General features: G+C 32.3%; 1 protein-coding gene and 1 long non-coding RNA gene across 3 annotated transcripts; one reads left to right on the top strand and one right to left on the bottom strand.

Moving 5' to 3' along the window:
* Positions 1 to 294: 294 nt before the first annotated feature.
* On the top strand, positions 295 to 2366 carry LOC114420298. The gene is made up of 2 exons (XR_003668375.1): positions 295 to 618; positions 2314 to 2366. It is a non-coding gene; the product is annotated as an uncharacterized LOC114420298 (long non-coding RNA).
* An 8168-nt stretch (positions 2367 to 10534) lies between these two features.
* On the bottom strand, positions 10535 to 14265 carry LOC114420296 (ankyrin repeat protein SKIP35-like). Of its 2 annotated transcripts, none has more exons than XM_028386231.1 (4): positions 14137 to 14265; positions 12839 to 13559; positions 11907 to 12339; positions 10535 to 11506 (listed from the first exon to the last, which is right to left on the bottom strand). In XM_028386231.1, exons 2-4 carry the CDS (start codon positions 13414 to 13416, stop codon positions 10700 to 10702), a joined length of 1818 nt encoding a protein of 605 aa, XP_028242032.1. In that variant the 5' UTR covers positions 13417 to 13559; positions 14137 to 14265; the 3' UTR covers positions 10535 to 10699. The 2 variants fall into 2 exon arrangements, with proteins under 2 accessions (XP_028242032.1, XP_028242033.1); XM_028386232.1 differs by having other exon boundaries at positions 12839 to 13587; positions 14137 to 14250.
* Positions 14266 to 14823: the final 558 nt, after the last annotated feature.

Below are 14823 nucleotides of genomic sequence, written 5' to 3'. Positions count from 1 at the left end.
TTGCATGCTTTGTAAAAGACCAATACAGTTAAAAAAGGGATTTGAATACATAAAAGTATTAAAGAAAAAGAATATCAAAAGAAGAAAATAGATTACACAACACTAATATAAGATAGTTTTATATTGTGATTTATACTATATAAGTTTTATTAACTTTTATGAGGGCGAGCCCGCGGTAAAGTTCAACTTTATTTTTTAACTTATTTTTTATTGAGTTGCTCACCCCTTTTTTTAGAGTTTCTTCCCTTATCCATACAAAGTGTAAACAGAGGTGTGACAAAGTGATATATTTATAGGGTAGTCCAAAGGCATAGAACCTTGGGAAACCCAAAGATATCATTTTCCAAAACCAACAAGTTGAGTGGCAGCAACCCAACTTTATTTTTGAATTCACTGAATCTACTAGCCCCCACAGGTTCTAATGATAACACTAGGGAAAATCCGGGGGAGGGAGGGTAAAGAAAAAAACTTCATACAAATGCGGTGTAAAATTTCTTCCTGTTCCGTTATATGAGAGAGAGAGACTATCACCCACTCACCCAGAGTATTCTTATTGGCTTATTCAGAAAATATCGGCCTGCTCTTCCACCACAGTAAAGGCATCATCACAATTCACAGGTAAGAAACTCGTTATTTCGTCGCACTGTCTGTTTCCGGTTCCTGCCCAGAGTATCTCATGGAATAGAAGAAAGCTAACATTAACTATTTTGGCAATCAAACATAAGTCAAATCAGTTGCAAAACTTAATCCTCATGCGGGATCGATTGGGTAGACGTTGACCTTATGATTGCCTTTGTCATCAAAGGAATTTTCTGTGGAAGGAATCGATGATGTCATATTCATAGATTAGATCCATTTTTTTCTTCTATATAAATGAATTCAGTCATGTTTGGTTTACCCTTAGAAGTATGTTTGAGAATAAGAGCATATTTTGTTCAGTTTGCCAACATCAAAAGTATGTTTGAAGGATCAAACTCAGTTTGGACAGATGTTTGGGTGTCCACAAAATTAATTCTTCTAACCTAGGTTTGGGACAGAAGAATCTTGGGACATGCTTTTTATTTTTCAGTTTCAGGTGGAATCATTTATGAAAAATTACCTCCAATTTTACCCACTCTTCAGTTCAGCATTCAATATTTTTCTTCACTTTCAGCATCATTGTTTCTTCTTTAATCAGATTCAGAAATACAATTTTTAGTTTGGAGTAATGAAAGATATTGAATGTCAACAATCATCACTTCCTACTTTCATATTGAGTGTCTAAAATCATACATCTCAAAGTGCCTATGTTATGAAACACGCTGTCTAGAGATATACTGGAACAAGTCTTCTGTATGCCACGCATCGTTGTGCTGTAGTATATTTTGTTTGCAACAGCTGTAATATTATTTCAACATTTTTTGCTGATTTATTGATTATTTTTAACAATATTATTAGTTCATTTAAAAGTAATTTTGATTATTATTATCTAAACAAGTTTTATTCCATCAAAAGTACTTTGAGTCAAGAAATATCCAAACCTAAATTTGTCTCATTTTTTAGCAAACTAAGTTTGCTCATTCTTTTGGTTCAAACTTAATTCATGAACTTTAATCCAAACATGTACCCATATGGATTAAAGTTTACAAACTGAGTTTGCAAAAATATTTCAAGTTTTGCTTCTCCAAATTAGGTTTTCAGACAAAATTTTACTCTCAAACATACTTTTGGAGAGTAACGAAATGTGACCCCAAATTGATTTTACTCTCAAACATATTTTTCGATCCTTCCCCTTGAAATTCAAACACATGTTTGAATTGCATTTTGCAAACTTAAGTTTGCAAAAGTCTCCCAATAGTTTCTTTTCCCAAACTGAGTTTTCAAGCTAAATTTTAGCCTCAAACGTATACATACTTTTGGGGGGAATTCAAACATGATGTCAAACTTATTTTCCTCTCCAAACTAAGTTTGGAGCTCCCTCACGGGCAAACCAAACATAGCCTAAGTCTTACTTCTTCCAAACTGAATTTTCAGACAAAAATTTAGGATACTTTTGCAAATTCAGTTTATATCTTAAGTTTAACTCAAACTTATGTTTGAAAACTCTAATCCAAACTTGCATCATGTCTTTATAGATTTGAGGGTCCCAAATTACTGCTTAAGGGACTCATTACTTACGTTCCATTTCAGGGTCGGTCCAATGGTGATTAAGACCTAAAATAATTTTTAAGAAAGCTATATATTAGGCCTTTTTGCTAATATATGTGATATTTTTTGTCAACATGGCCTTTTTTCCTTTCTAAAAACTAATAGAAAAAATGATTTTATTGATAGGCCTATAACTTGAGCTTTGGTTGTTTTATCCAAGGATCGACCCTAGCCGATAAGACTTCAAGATGGTCGGCTGTTTGTAGCAATGTTGAAACTTGAAAATTTGTTACTCGGGATTCAGGAACCAGAGAAAAAAAGCATTACATCTTTGGGTGAAAAAGTTTAAAGAATGCAAGGGCGAGGAAGACCATAAATGGGTGAAATGGAAGGTAATAAATAGTATGGAAGAGAATGGAATACCAGAGGCAAAGATCCCACCAGTCCCAAGGAAGATCAAGATGGGTGCCAGCAAGTTATTTCAGTTTTGAGTCGTTGCTTTTGCTGTCATGTTTAACTGCTTCTTTACTTATACTCCCACTCCTACTCCCACCATTGCCTCCCCCACCTTTCCTCTTGCTCTTGCTACCCATTGCCATTTTACTTGTGCTAATCATCTCGGCTTTTATGCCTTCTAATGTAAGAGATATTACTCACACATATATGTAAATACATGTCATACCTTGTGTTGTGGCTGACCTTCTGCATCGTGGAAAAGAAATCATTCATCTCCCAATTATTTCTTCACTTTGAACTAAGTATTGGGTTATTAATTTCGTCTTTTTCTTTTTCTTCAGAGAGGAATAATTGTGTTTTTATGTTGCTAAAAGCAAAAGTTGGTGAAAATAAATATTCACTTATTAAAGTAGTAATAGAAGTTTGTAAATTTCATTAAAGTAGTAATTATTGCTATTAGTTGCTTAATAAGAATACATGACTGCTTAATTATAGTAATTTACAAATTATGGTAATTATATTTTTTTCTTAATTTCATATATTTGCTAATCCCTCATTCTATTATAATTATTCTGTAAGAAAAAAATTATCTAAAAATAATTTTCATTTTAGGTTTTCAACATAATGTTAATTATTTTTTATTTATATTCCTTATAATATTAATGGTGGACAATATAATCTATAAATAATTTAATGATGATATAAGATTAATTTTATAAAATTTCTATTCTTTTTCATCTATTTATTATTTTTTGTTTATGCAATACAACATAGGACGATAATTATTTTGAGACAAAAGGACTAAAAAATATCATTTTAACTGTTAATGAATTTTAGTGTAAATTTTAAATTCATGTCTTGGATGTGGGGATGTGGAATTTCTTTTTCTTTGATCTGAGTCTTGTTTAGTGTTGATCAACTCATGTATTTAAAATATTTATCTTTCTAAGAGTTGTATATATATACATATAATTACATGTTAAGTTGATATGATGTTGTATATTGTGATATTGAGTTGTAATGTCTTGAGGCACATGGTTTTTTTTAGTTGACTATACAATGCATGCATGCATTTTCTTGGAGTTATGATCGATTAAATTAGGCTTAAAATGTAATTTTGGTTTTCTTATTTTGCTCAATTTGTAATTTTAATTCTTCTATTTAAAAATAGAGCCATTTGGTCCCTCTATTTTAAAAAATTGTGCGATTTTAGTTTTCATATTTCAAAATAGAGGCATTTGATCATTCTGGTTTAAAAAATTCACAAATTTGATCACCATATTTAAAAAAATAGCAATTTGGATCAATATTCAATTTGATCTATGTTTTATTTCTTATATTATAATTGATTAAATCATTTTGTGATGATACCTTAAATAAATATGTTAGGTTTAGGATTCAACTAGATCAAAATAAAAGAATTAAAACGTAGGCAAACTTGAGAATTTTACTAAAATTGAAAAAATTTATAAAATAGGAGGATTAAATTTCTCTATTTTGAAATAAGTACTAAAATTATGATTTTTTTTAAAATAGAGGAACCAAATATCTTTATTTTAAAATGGAGGGACCAAAATTACATATTGAACAAAATAGGGGATCAAAATTGCTAAGTCATTAAACTATTAGTTTTTGAAATTGAAAAGTTCACATAGAGCAACCCCTTAGGTTTTTTGCTCAGGGGGAATGTGGGTTAGTTTGTAAATTGCATTGATCTTTCTATGACCTCAAACAATCTCCACGATCTTGGTTTGGAAAATATACTAGAATTGTACAAGCTTTTGGATTGAAGCGCAGTGAAGCAGATCATTCAATTTTCTATTGTCACACTTCTCCATGAAAGTGTATTTATCTAATTGTCCATGTTGATGACATAGTTATTACAGGGAATGATGTTGCTACAATTTGTCAGCTGAAAAAGCACTTATTCATCCACTTTCATACCAAAGACCTTGGATGTGTAAAATACTTTCTTGGTATTGAGGTGACTCAATCAAACGAAAGCATTGTTATTTCTTAAAGAAAGTATGCTTTGGATAGGTTTTTTTCCAGCAAAACACTCCATCTCCCCTATTTGCTCAAAATACACCTCTTTGTATACTAATACCCAAAATACAACTTTTTCTCACCTTTGAGAAGTTGAGACTGGCCACCCCGACTTCTGTACGACGCGCTTTTTTTTAATTTAATTTTTATTTTATTTTTAAATTTATGTTTCAATTTAAATTATTAAAATAATACAAATATTATATTATATAAATATATTTTTAATTGATTTTAAAAATATTTTTTTATTAAAATAATATTTTTTATAATTTTTTTATAATTTTTTTGAGATATATATAGATAAAGGAAAATGTAAAAAATTGTATAAAATTATAGTATAATTTTTTAGTCACGATGTATGTATTTTTTAGCTAAATTTATGTGTCGTTGATAGTTTTTTTTATTATGTACGTTAATTAAAAAATGAGAAAATTAGTTAGTAGTATTAAAACAAATTAAAAAATACAGTGAAAAAATAATTGATACATCTTTCTTATATAACAGACATAAAATTAAAAAGTGCGGTAACTAACTAAAATGATAGACGAGAATAACGAAACATACTAAAAAATAAAATTGCAACGCAAATATGACGAAACTAATGATAATCTGAAAGATGTTGTGCAGGAGACATGTCTTGTTCCATTTCGGTTACTGGTTTGTTAAAAATAGCTAAAAATTCTATTGGGTAGAATCGTTTTCAATAGTTGGATTGTACTAACATTTTTAGCACGTCTTCATCATTTTTCAATTTTGTTATTTCATATTCAATCAAATTTTCTGAATATTTAGCATGATCTTGTTGTCGAAAGAACAATCGTCTGACTACCTGTGATTCGTGAATTCCATAAGGGAGAACCCCCATGGGTGAAACTTGCTTCATTAAATCCTTGAGTTTGTCCATGCTACATCCCGAAGGAATGTTAAATCTTATTGGATTTGTTCTAGTGAAGGAGTAACCCAAAAACCCACATTGGCGTGGTATGTTTCATTTCCCGTTATAATACATAATTGCATCATGAGTAGGAGTGACAATGAATTGAAGCAGGTTGAGTATACCATCCGGTGTTCTATTGATGATACATAATAATTCTATACGGCCAATACATGAGTATTTTTCATTGCACATTAACATTGTGTAAACATCATCATCATTTTTCAGTTGTAGAGATTGAAAAAAATATTATTAACCTACATCTATGAATGACTGTCGGTAGTAGATTTCATCCACTAATTGACTGTTGGTTAGCTGAAGGGTGTTATGCATTCTACTCTTGAATGTTTCAAAGGACCCGTCATTAGGAACTCGCATTGGTGTTGGAGTGGAACTTTGAAAATAAACACCAATTTGGTTGTGAGTGATTGATCCATTTGGAAAAATGAAGACTAATCTCGAGTTAGCAATGATATGGTTGTTTGTTTCTCCCAAGAATGTCATAGTATTAAGATTGGATTTGGTTTGTTAAGGTATGTTATGTGAAATTGTGCGGTTGTATTGAGGGTGTTTGGTGTTATTTATAGTTGTATGAGCATTTTGCCCCGCTGATGTGTCTTGGAATCTCATAAGGTTAGAATTGTGTTCCTTCTAAAGGCTTATCTAGAATCCAATACTAATTTTTCCCTGGTAACTGATGCAGTAGACGACCATTATAATTTCCAGATTGAAAAAAAAGATTCTGGGTTGTCCATTTCATGTCAGTTTTGCTGGTGAAACATTTAATTTTTTAGAGATGTGTGTAAATTATAGAGTGTTGTCAATTTGGACTGTGATTTTTCCCTTGTAATTGATGCAGCAGATGTCCATTATAATTTTCAGAGTGAAAAAAGAGATTCTGAGTTGTCCATTTAATGTCAGTTTTGTTGGTGAGACATTTAATTTTTTATAGATGTGTGCAAATTGCAAAGTATAGCTGTGAACACACTTTGTTTATCAAAAGGGAGATGGAGGTATAAAAAATTGATTATTAGTCTATTTGTTGATGATCTAATTTTTACTGGTAATGATGAAGGCATGTTTGTTAAGTTCAAAAATTCTATGAAACTTGAATTTGACATCATTGATTTGGGAATGATGAAGTATTTTCTTGGTGTGGAGATTCTGCAAAATTTTGAAGGTATTTATATTAGTCAAAAGAAGTATGCAAAAGAGGTTTTGGAGAAGTTTAAGATGGAGAAGAGTAATAGTGTAAAGAATCCCATTGCTCCTTGTGTGAAATTAATGAGATGAGGAAGGAGTCAAGGTGTATGCTACCATGTATAAGCAATTGGTTGGAAGCCTTATGTATATGGCTGCAACAAGGCCTGATCTGATGTATGTGGTATGTCTTCTCAGTAGGCTCTTGTGTACTCCAACTGAGTTGCATTTGCAAGCTGGGAAAAGGGTGTTCAAGTACTTAAATGGTACTATTAATTTGAGAGTTTTTTATCGCAAGAAGGGTGATGGTGAATCGAAGGCATACACAGACAGTGATTATGTTGGAGATTTGGATGATCGGAAAAGCACATCTGGTTATGTGTTTTTACTCAGTGAAGAGGTTGTGTCAAGGTCCTCTAAAAAGCAACATGTGATAACTTTACCTACTACTGAAGCAGAATTTGTGGCAGCTACTTCTTGTGCGTGTCAAGGGGTGTGGATGAGGACAGTATTGGATAAACTTGATCATTCTCAAGGCAAGGGAACCACAATGTTTTGTGACAATAGTTCTACTATTAAGTTATCCAAGAATCCAGTTTTGCATGGATGTAGCAAGCATATCGATGTGAGGTTCCATTTCTTACGTGATTTAACTAAAGATGGAATAATTGAACTGAAGTATTGCAGCACACAGGAACAAATTGCAGATATTATGACAAAGCCACTTAAGTTGGATGTTTTTTTGAAGTTGCGTAAGTTACTAGGTGTATGCTCTATACTAGAGGTAAACTGAATGCATCAGTAGTGCAATCAGTTTAGGGGAGGAATTTGTTGGGTTGTTTAGAATTTGTTTTGATGTTTATTTAGTTAATAACAATCTCGATTATTTGGGATTAAGTAGTTTCACATTTGACTATTTCCTAGCCACAATACCACGTTTCTAGTTTGGGTAAAATGTGGGCAGTTTATTTTTTCTTTGTTATCTGTTGTTGTAAGGCTTATATAAGCCAAGACTTTGTTATCAATGTACAGAGTGGTTTTTCCAATATTTGTGAGTTACAATTTGTTCAAAGCTTAAAAACTGCCTATAAACCTGTCAATGTTGATCCCATGAACTATGTGTCGTTATTCACTTTACAACACATTTTGCACGACAACTCCTTTGGTGTAGTCCGATTTCAACTCGCATTCCCAATGAGATGAAGGAAGAAGAAAATGAACGATAAAGTAGAAAAAAATGTGAAATTTACCGACAACAGGGCCATAACATAAACAATTGTCTCAATATGTCTTCATCTTCATTTTTTCCTTATACAAATGTGACTGTTTAAGTATTTTATTTATAACGTAATATAATGTTCTTCTATAAATAAATTGTTAAACAAAAAGTATTATTATTTTTAAAAAAATCTAATGACATAAACAAACAAATTATATTTAGTAAAATATTAATATTAAAATTTTTAATTTTTTTATTAAAGCAAAAATATTATCAGACAAAATTCTGATTTTTTAAAAAAAAATTAAAATGTTAACTTCAAAAAAGTCTTGTATAAATTAAATAATATAAGAAAAATAATTATACTTAATAACATCATTTTCTTATTCAAAAAATTATTTTAACAAAAAATTATTTTTAAAATCAATTAAAAATATATTTATATAATATAATATTTGTATTATTTTAATAATTTAAATTAAAACATAAATTTAAAAATAAAATAAAAATTGATTTAAAAAAAACATCGTATAGAAGTCGGGGTGGCCATTTTCGACTTCTCAATGGTGAGAAAAAATGGTGTATTTTGGGTATTAATATACAGACAGGCGTATTTTGGACAAATAAGGGAGAGAGAGTGTGTATTGCTGGAAAAAAAAAAAAAAACCTTTTGGATATCTTGAAAGAAATATGCATGATTGAGTGTAGGCCTATTGACAGTCCCATAGACCTAAATCAAAAGTTGATGACAAAACAGGATGAATCCTTAAATGATCTTGAGCAATATAGGAGACTAGTTGAGAAAACCATTTATCTTACAATCACTAGACCTAACATTTGTTTTGCAGTTGGGGTAGTTAGTCAATTTATGTAGGCTCCTCACACTGACCATTGGAATGTTGTAATTCACATTCTTAGGTACATTAAAAGGGCTCCAAGACAAGGATTGTTGTATGACGATAAGGGAAGTACCTATGTTACTAGGTAGTGTGATGCTGACGGCCAAGCTCTCCTATAGACAAGTGCTCTATTATTGGATATTGTGTAATCATATGAGGAAATCTGATTTCTTGGAAGAGCAAGAAATAAAATGTTGTTTTTTTCGCCTAGTGCAGAAGATAAATATAGGGTCATGGCTTCAGCCACTTGTGAACTAATGTGGGTCAAACAACTCCTCCAAATTTTGTGAAGTTTAGCAGATGTAACTATATTGTGATAATCAGGCAGCACTTCATATTACTTCTAATCCAATATTTCATGAAAGAACCAAATACATAGAAATTGACTACCACTTTGTTCGAGAAAAGTTGTTGGCTAAGAAAAGTAGTACTGAAAAAATTAGCTCTAATAATCAAATTGCAGATATTTTGAATTAAGTCATTGAGGGGACCTAGGATTCAATTTTTATGTTCCAAGCTTGGTGCATATGATTTATATGTTGCAGCTTAAGGGAAAATGTTAGAAAATAGGTTATTATACCCTATTGTACTAGGCTAATGTTCTTCTTTTATTTTTCTGTATCTACTATGTTCTGAGTTTTCTGTAGAAAGCTTTCTTTGCAAGCTAAGGTTGATATATATAAGAGAAGCTCATTGTCCAGAAAACACTAAAGCATTTCATCCAAAAATATATCTCATTATTTTCTACTAAAATCATTATCATAATTTAGATTTATTAAATTTATAATAGCATTCACATATATCATGTAAAAAGATTTATAGTTAAAGGTAGTTTTTTATGATGAATAGCTATTGTAATACTATCCTTCAAAAAAGCTATTATAAATCTATAATACTATATCTATTATTGGGGGGAAACAGCTTTCGGTGATTGTATTACAATATGTCAATATTCTTTTGTGTGTAAAGGGAAAATCACAAGAGGTTTCTTTTATATCAGTTTAGTTCTGAAACTATTGACAATTTTTTTTAAGTTTCTCTTCAAATTTGTTTTTTCAGACGATAAAATGTTTGACTAAAAAGGTTTCCGAATTTTTTTATAAATCAGACTTCACAATTTAAGAGTTAAATAAAAACAAATAAAAGTAAAAACAATATAGAAATTTGTATTTCATCTCAACCGCCAAAACTTCAATTCTTAGTAACAAAAAAAAAAATCACTATCTTTCACAAAAATATAACTTTTCTTTTAACAAGTCATTTAGTTTTTACACTAATTTCTCTAAGCTCAAAATTCAAGTATTGTTTACTATCAAGTTCCTTTTTTCACTACACAAATAAGATTTGTTTATTTTGGTTCAGGTGCAGATTGACTAAGCTCACATCTTACCTACAGATTAAATCAAATTAAAACATAACGCATTCTATCTTTCAAAAGAAAAGAACAATGTTTAAAATTGAAAGTGAGAAAAGTATGCTCAAGAAAAAAAAAATATAATTTAACCTAAATGATTAATAGGACCAAATTATGCAGAAAATAACTCATTATTCATTAACTTAACCCTTTCATCTTTACTTCAATATCCTAATAATCCTTCATTTTTTATATTTTTTTCATTCAAGAAATAAATGATTGATCCTTTTAGACAACAATTACGACAAAATATGCACATTTAATACTCTGAGCTATAAAGAGGGAATCCTACCATAAAGGCTAACTCCAAGATAAAAATTGTTATCAATGGTAGCATACATTACATAATAAAGAAGGGTGTCGAAAGGAAATAAAAAATACATAACATCGACAACCGAGTCTAGCTAAGCAATGCGGGAGGGATGGAGCAAAAAGTGAGGAAGATGCTGTTCCAAAACGACCACTAGCTCTCTACCATGGGTCACTTCATCCAAAACCCTATTTCCAACCCTCCTAGCGGCTTCAACCAGTTGTCCCCTAAGCCGTTGTGAAAACAAGCAGCCACCTGTCTTGACACACTCTCTATAAAGTGGGAGGTAAGCAATTGCCACCGTCAGTGGGGCCGGAAGATCTCTTAAGCAAATAGGAGACTCACCCCATTTAATGATTCTCACAAGGTTCATGTAATGCTCTTGCCCTAACCTTAATCCCTCCTTGTAAGCTCCTTCTGACCAATGCTCCTTAAGAAAAGTCTTCAACTCAGGTGCAACAGCCTCATCCTCTGATTTAGCAATAATATCTGCAACAGCATAAGTAGCTGCAGGATCACCTAAGAAGTCAGATTGGAGAAGAAATGCTACACCATCAAGAGATCCACCGCTGCGCTCACCAGCAGCCTTAAGAATTTCAACACTAAGAGCTGCAAGGACCTGCTGAGGTACGTGTGGCAGAAGATAAGCTGCAATGTGAACTTGGCAGCTAGAAGTGGCTGCTGTAAGGGCAAGGCATAGTTCCATGTCTCGGCAACCCCTCTGCACAAACCACTCAACAACTTGCATGCAACCCCTCTCAGCAGCTCTCATCAAAGGGCCCAAAAAGGCTATGGCATTTCCCTCTTCCACCAAGCATTCCATAGTTCCTATCTTGCCATAATGGGAGGCAAAACCCAACGCCAAGTCAACATCAACATCCAAGCTGTTTCTTTGAGCAATCTGCATAGTTTGATTCCCAGCATGGTACACAAACATGACCAAAAATTTTCAGCAGACTATATAATATATAAACAGAAATTCACTACCTCACTTCATACACACATAAGGGGAAGTAGTAATGCCAAAACCTCTCAGCTCCAAATTCTTCCAACATATGCAATAAAAAAGCTACCCACTTATAAAATAACATCAATGTTAAAACCAACAACATATCTACATGATCCTTTGATATGACACTAAATGCACCAGAATTATAAGTATGCCTTCATCCACCATTGAAAAGTTCTGCTTCTGATTATCATTACAAAAGTTGGCTAACACCACTAAAAGAGCTGGAGAAGCATTAACTTATTGATTAGGAAAGAAAAGAAGGAAAAGAAAAAGATCAAAGCCATATCACCTGCAATAGTATGCGCACAAGTTCTGTACTTCCAAAACGTGAAGCCTCCAAGAAACACTGATTGACATTGTCTGAACCCCCCTCCACTAGCATGCCCAGCAACCCTTGGATCACGGTAGCTGACAAGCCAAATGCCCAACCTGGATCAAATGAGCTTGAGAAAAGAGTAAGAGGAAAACAAGCCGCATCAAAGGCCTCGCTGAAGTCCTTCCCTGTAAGGCGGTTGCCAGCAAGATCGAGGAACATCTTGAAGGCAGATAACCGGAGCTGGATTTCAACAGCTGAGCTGTGTATCACATTTTCCCTATCATCCTGCAGTCGTGAATGGATGCCTATACATTTCAGAGCCCATTCAGTAAACTTTTGAACCTTAGCACCAGCTTCTGCCTTCAATACTTCATCTCCATTGCATTCCTGGAGACGTTCATGCAACCTAGCAAAAAGCAGAGTTCATATTTGAGCTGCAAATACTATAGCTGCAGAAATTTTAGCAAAAAAGCAGTACATAATCTGTTTCCAGTTTCAACATAATTCGAAGTTGCAAACCCTTTTACCGTCTGAGGTAAAATAAAAAAACAAAAAAGGAGTATTCCTAGATCACCAAGATGCAGACCAGCTGATAGAGAAGCTATTTTAAGCTATTAGTTCAGAACCCAGTAAATCTTGCTGGCTGGGTATTACATGACTAATCAAGATTAAAAGATGAGTTGTGTAACATTTAAAGCCTGTTTTAAACAAAACCATTAATCCAAAACTAAAGGTTAGGATTTTATCTTTTGCTTTGAAAAGACACATTCTCTCACCACCACCACCCCTCTCCCAAAAAAAACAAAAAAAACTCTTCCAGATCATCTGCTTCATTGGTGACTGTACTCTTTCCCTTTACACAAAAAATAATAAAAAGAAATACAACAAATGTGGGCAAGTTGTACCTTTGGGCCATTACAGTAACTGTATCAGCAAGACTCATTGTTCTACTCTGGCAAGCAGAGACACATGAAGCAAGGAATGAAGTCCTTAGAGCAGCTCTTGTGAAGTCATAAGCACCATTAGCAATGATCTTCTTGATAAATACCATTATCCCATTAAGCTCTAGCTCTGTGCTCAAGAACCAGATGGAATCCAGTGTGATACACAAGGCATCATTGAGCGTCTGCGGATCAGCAACCAAAATCAAACTTTCAGCAAGTTCCCAGTCATGGGAACTCACTGCACCCTGAAACAACCGGCCCAACTCAATCCTGTCTTGTCTACATAGTTTCTTCTCCAACCCATTTTTCTCATTACTTCCAAGATCACAATCTATTGTAACAGCCCCGGATTTGAGCTTCTTAGCATTGCAACAATAAGGAGTGGACATTCTTGACTCTTTCCTCATAAGTGGTGCTTCTCTTGAGAAAACAACACTGCTACCTTCTCCTTTCTCTGATGCAAACTCTTGATTTTCATTTCTCTTATCTTCAGAATTAATTTCCATGAATATGGGATTTTCCACTTCAGTTTCATCCATCACAAATAAATTATTACTCCACTAGATAGATGTCATATTGTCATGTTCTCTTCTGTCTGGTCTCTGCCTTCTATGTCAAGCCCAGTAAAGCTAACAGCCATTCTTTGAAGCACATGAGATACTGAATAGGAGAACTCTAGCCTCTGGTTTCAAATTCATGAAAAGCAAGTACTAAATAGAAAGACAGAATTAATAATCCCTCTTTTTCTAGTATAATTTTGGATTTTGTCGGCAAAAAAAAAGTAGTTCCGTCTAGAAGTAAATCCAAATGGTATCCGCATACGAAATTAAAAACCCTAAATACAGGAATAAAGGTTGAATATTGAAAATAAAATGTTAGCTAGCCCTTTTCGTTTTACTACCAAACGAGATATACACATAATGAAATAAGAACAAACTATAAAACATTAGATTAGATTAGATTAGAGGAATCCAAATCTTCCGATCATAGGCATCGACAAATGAGTGCAAACATTAGCGTCAAACCCATGGTTGTCGAACAAATAAACCCTAAACAGAATCCAAATGGAGTAAAGCTATATGATGAGAGCAATAACCAATCTCTAGAGATACCAATACCATATTAATCAGAATTGCAAACAACAATTTCAAAAAACAACAATAGCTGTGACAGGGAATTAATTAGCATCTGTTTGTAGAACGGACAATTAAAGAGGCGTAAATAAATAGCGGCAGGCAAGAGATGGATAGATAGAAAACCTGATAGCTTCAGAGAAGAGAGAAATTAGAAGGGGTGGAAGAAGAAAACCCGCTCCCTGACCTGTTGTTATGCTATTTCATACTTTCATTTCCGACGCCAATTATAGGTGTAATAATATCCTATTGTAACTCGTGATTACAAACAAAATCAACAATTCTTTCTAAAAAAACATAATCTATTTAATAATTTTAAATTATTAAAATAAACAGATAATTTAGGCTTCAATCCTGTCACAACTCACATCCTCCGCCTCTTATTCATGTTAGAAAATAAAATAACATAAAACAAATAAAGGAAAAGAAAACGTAAAGTCTTAAATTAAATAATAAAATAAACAATAACAAAATAGCTTTCCTTGAATCAACAATAATTTTCTCATAAGAAAGGAAAAAATAAAATTTAGAAAAAAAGAAAACAAATTATATTGTTTATTATGCTTGTGTATATATTCTACGCATGCATAGATTCTTTTATATAACAACAAAAAATCTCAATAAAATTAGATGACAGTTAAAAACCAACTTACATATCAAAATAACAAATACATAACAAATTGTATTGACACATAAAAAATAAAATCCTAAAAAATAAAAGAAATCTAATTTTACAAAGATTATAAAACAAATAATTTATTTTATAAAAACGGAATTAATATAAGTAACATATTTTTATAAATTTTAAATTAT

This window comes from Glycine soja, chromosome 7 (assembly GCF_004193775.1).
Source record: "Glycine soja cultivar W05 chromosome 7, ASM419377v2, whole genome shotgun sequence".
Lineage (NCBI taxonomy): Eukaryota > Viridiplantae > Streptophyta > Magnoliopsida > Fabales > Fabaceae > Glycine > Glycine soja.
Note: the sequence above shows the minus strand (reverse complement) of the source record. Positions and strands in the feature narration are given on the sequence as shown.

Bases quoted from the DNA above. Each gene is read 5' to 3' on its own strand.
- LOC114420296 (XM_028386231.1), bottom strand. From the start codon at position 13,416: ATGGATGAAACTGAAGTGGAAAATCCCATATTCATGGAAATTAATTCT. The intron at 12,340-12,838 runs GTACAACTTGCC...GCTTTTTGCTAG, and splicing joins GTTACTGTAATGGCCCAAAG to GTTGCATGAACGTCTCCAGG. The intron at 11,507-11,906 runs GTGATATGGCTT...CAAACTATGCAG, and splicing joins TTGTGCGCATACTATTGCAG to ATTGCTCAAAGAAACAGCTT.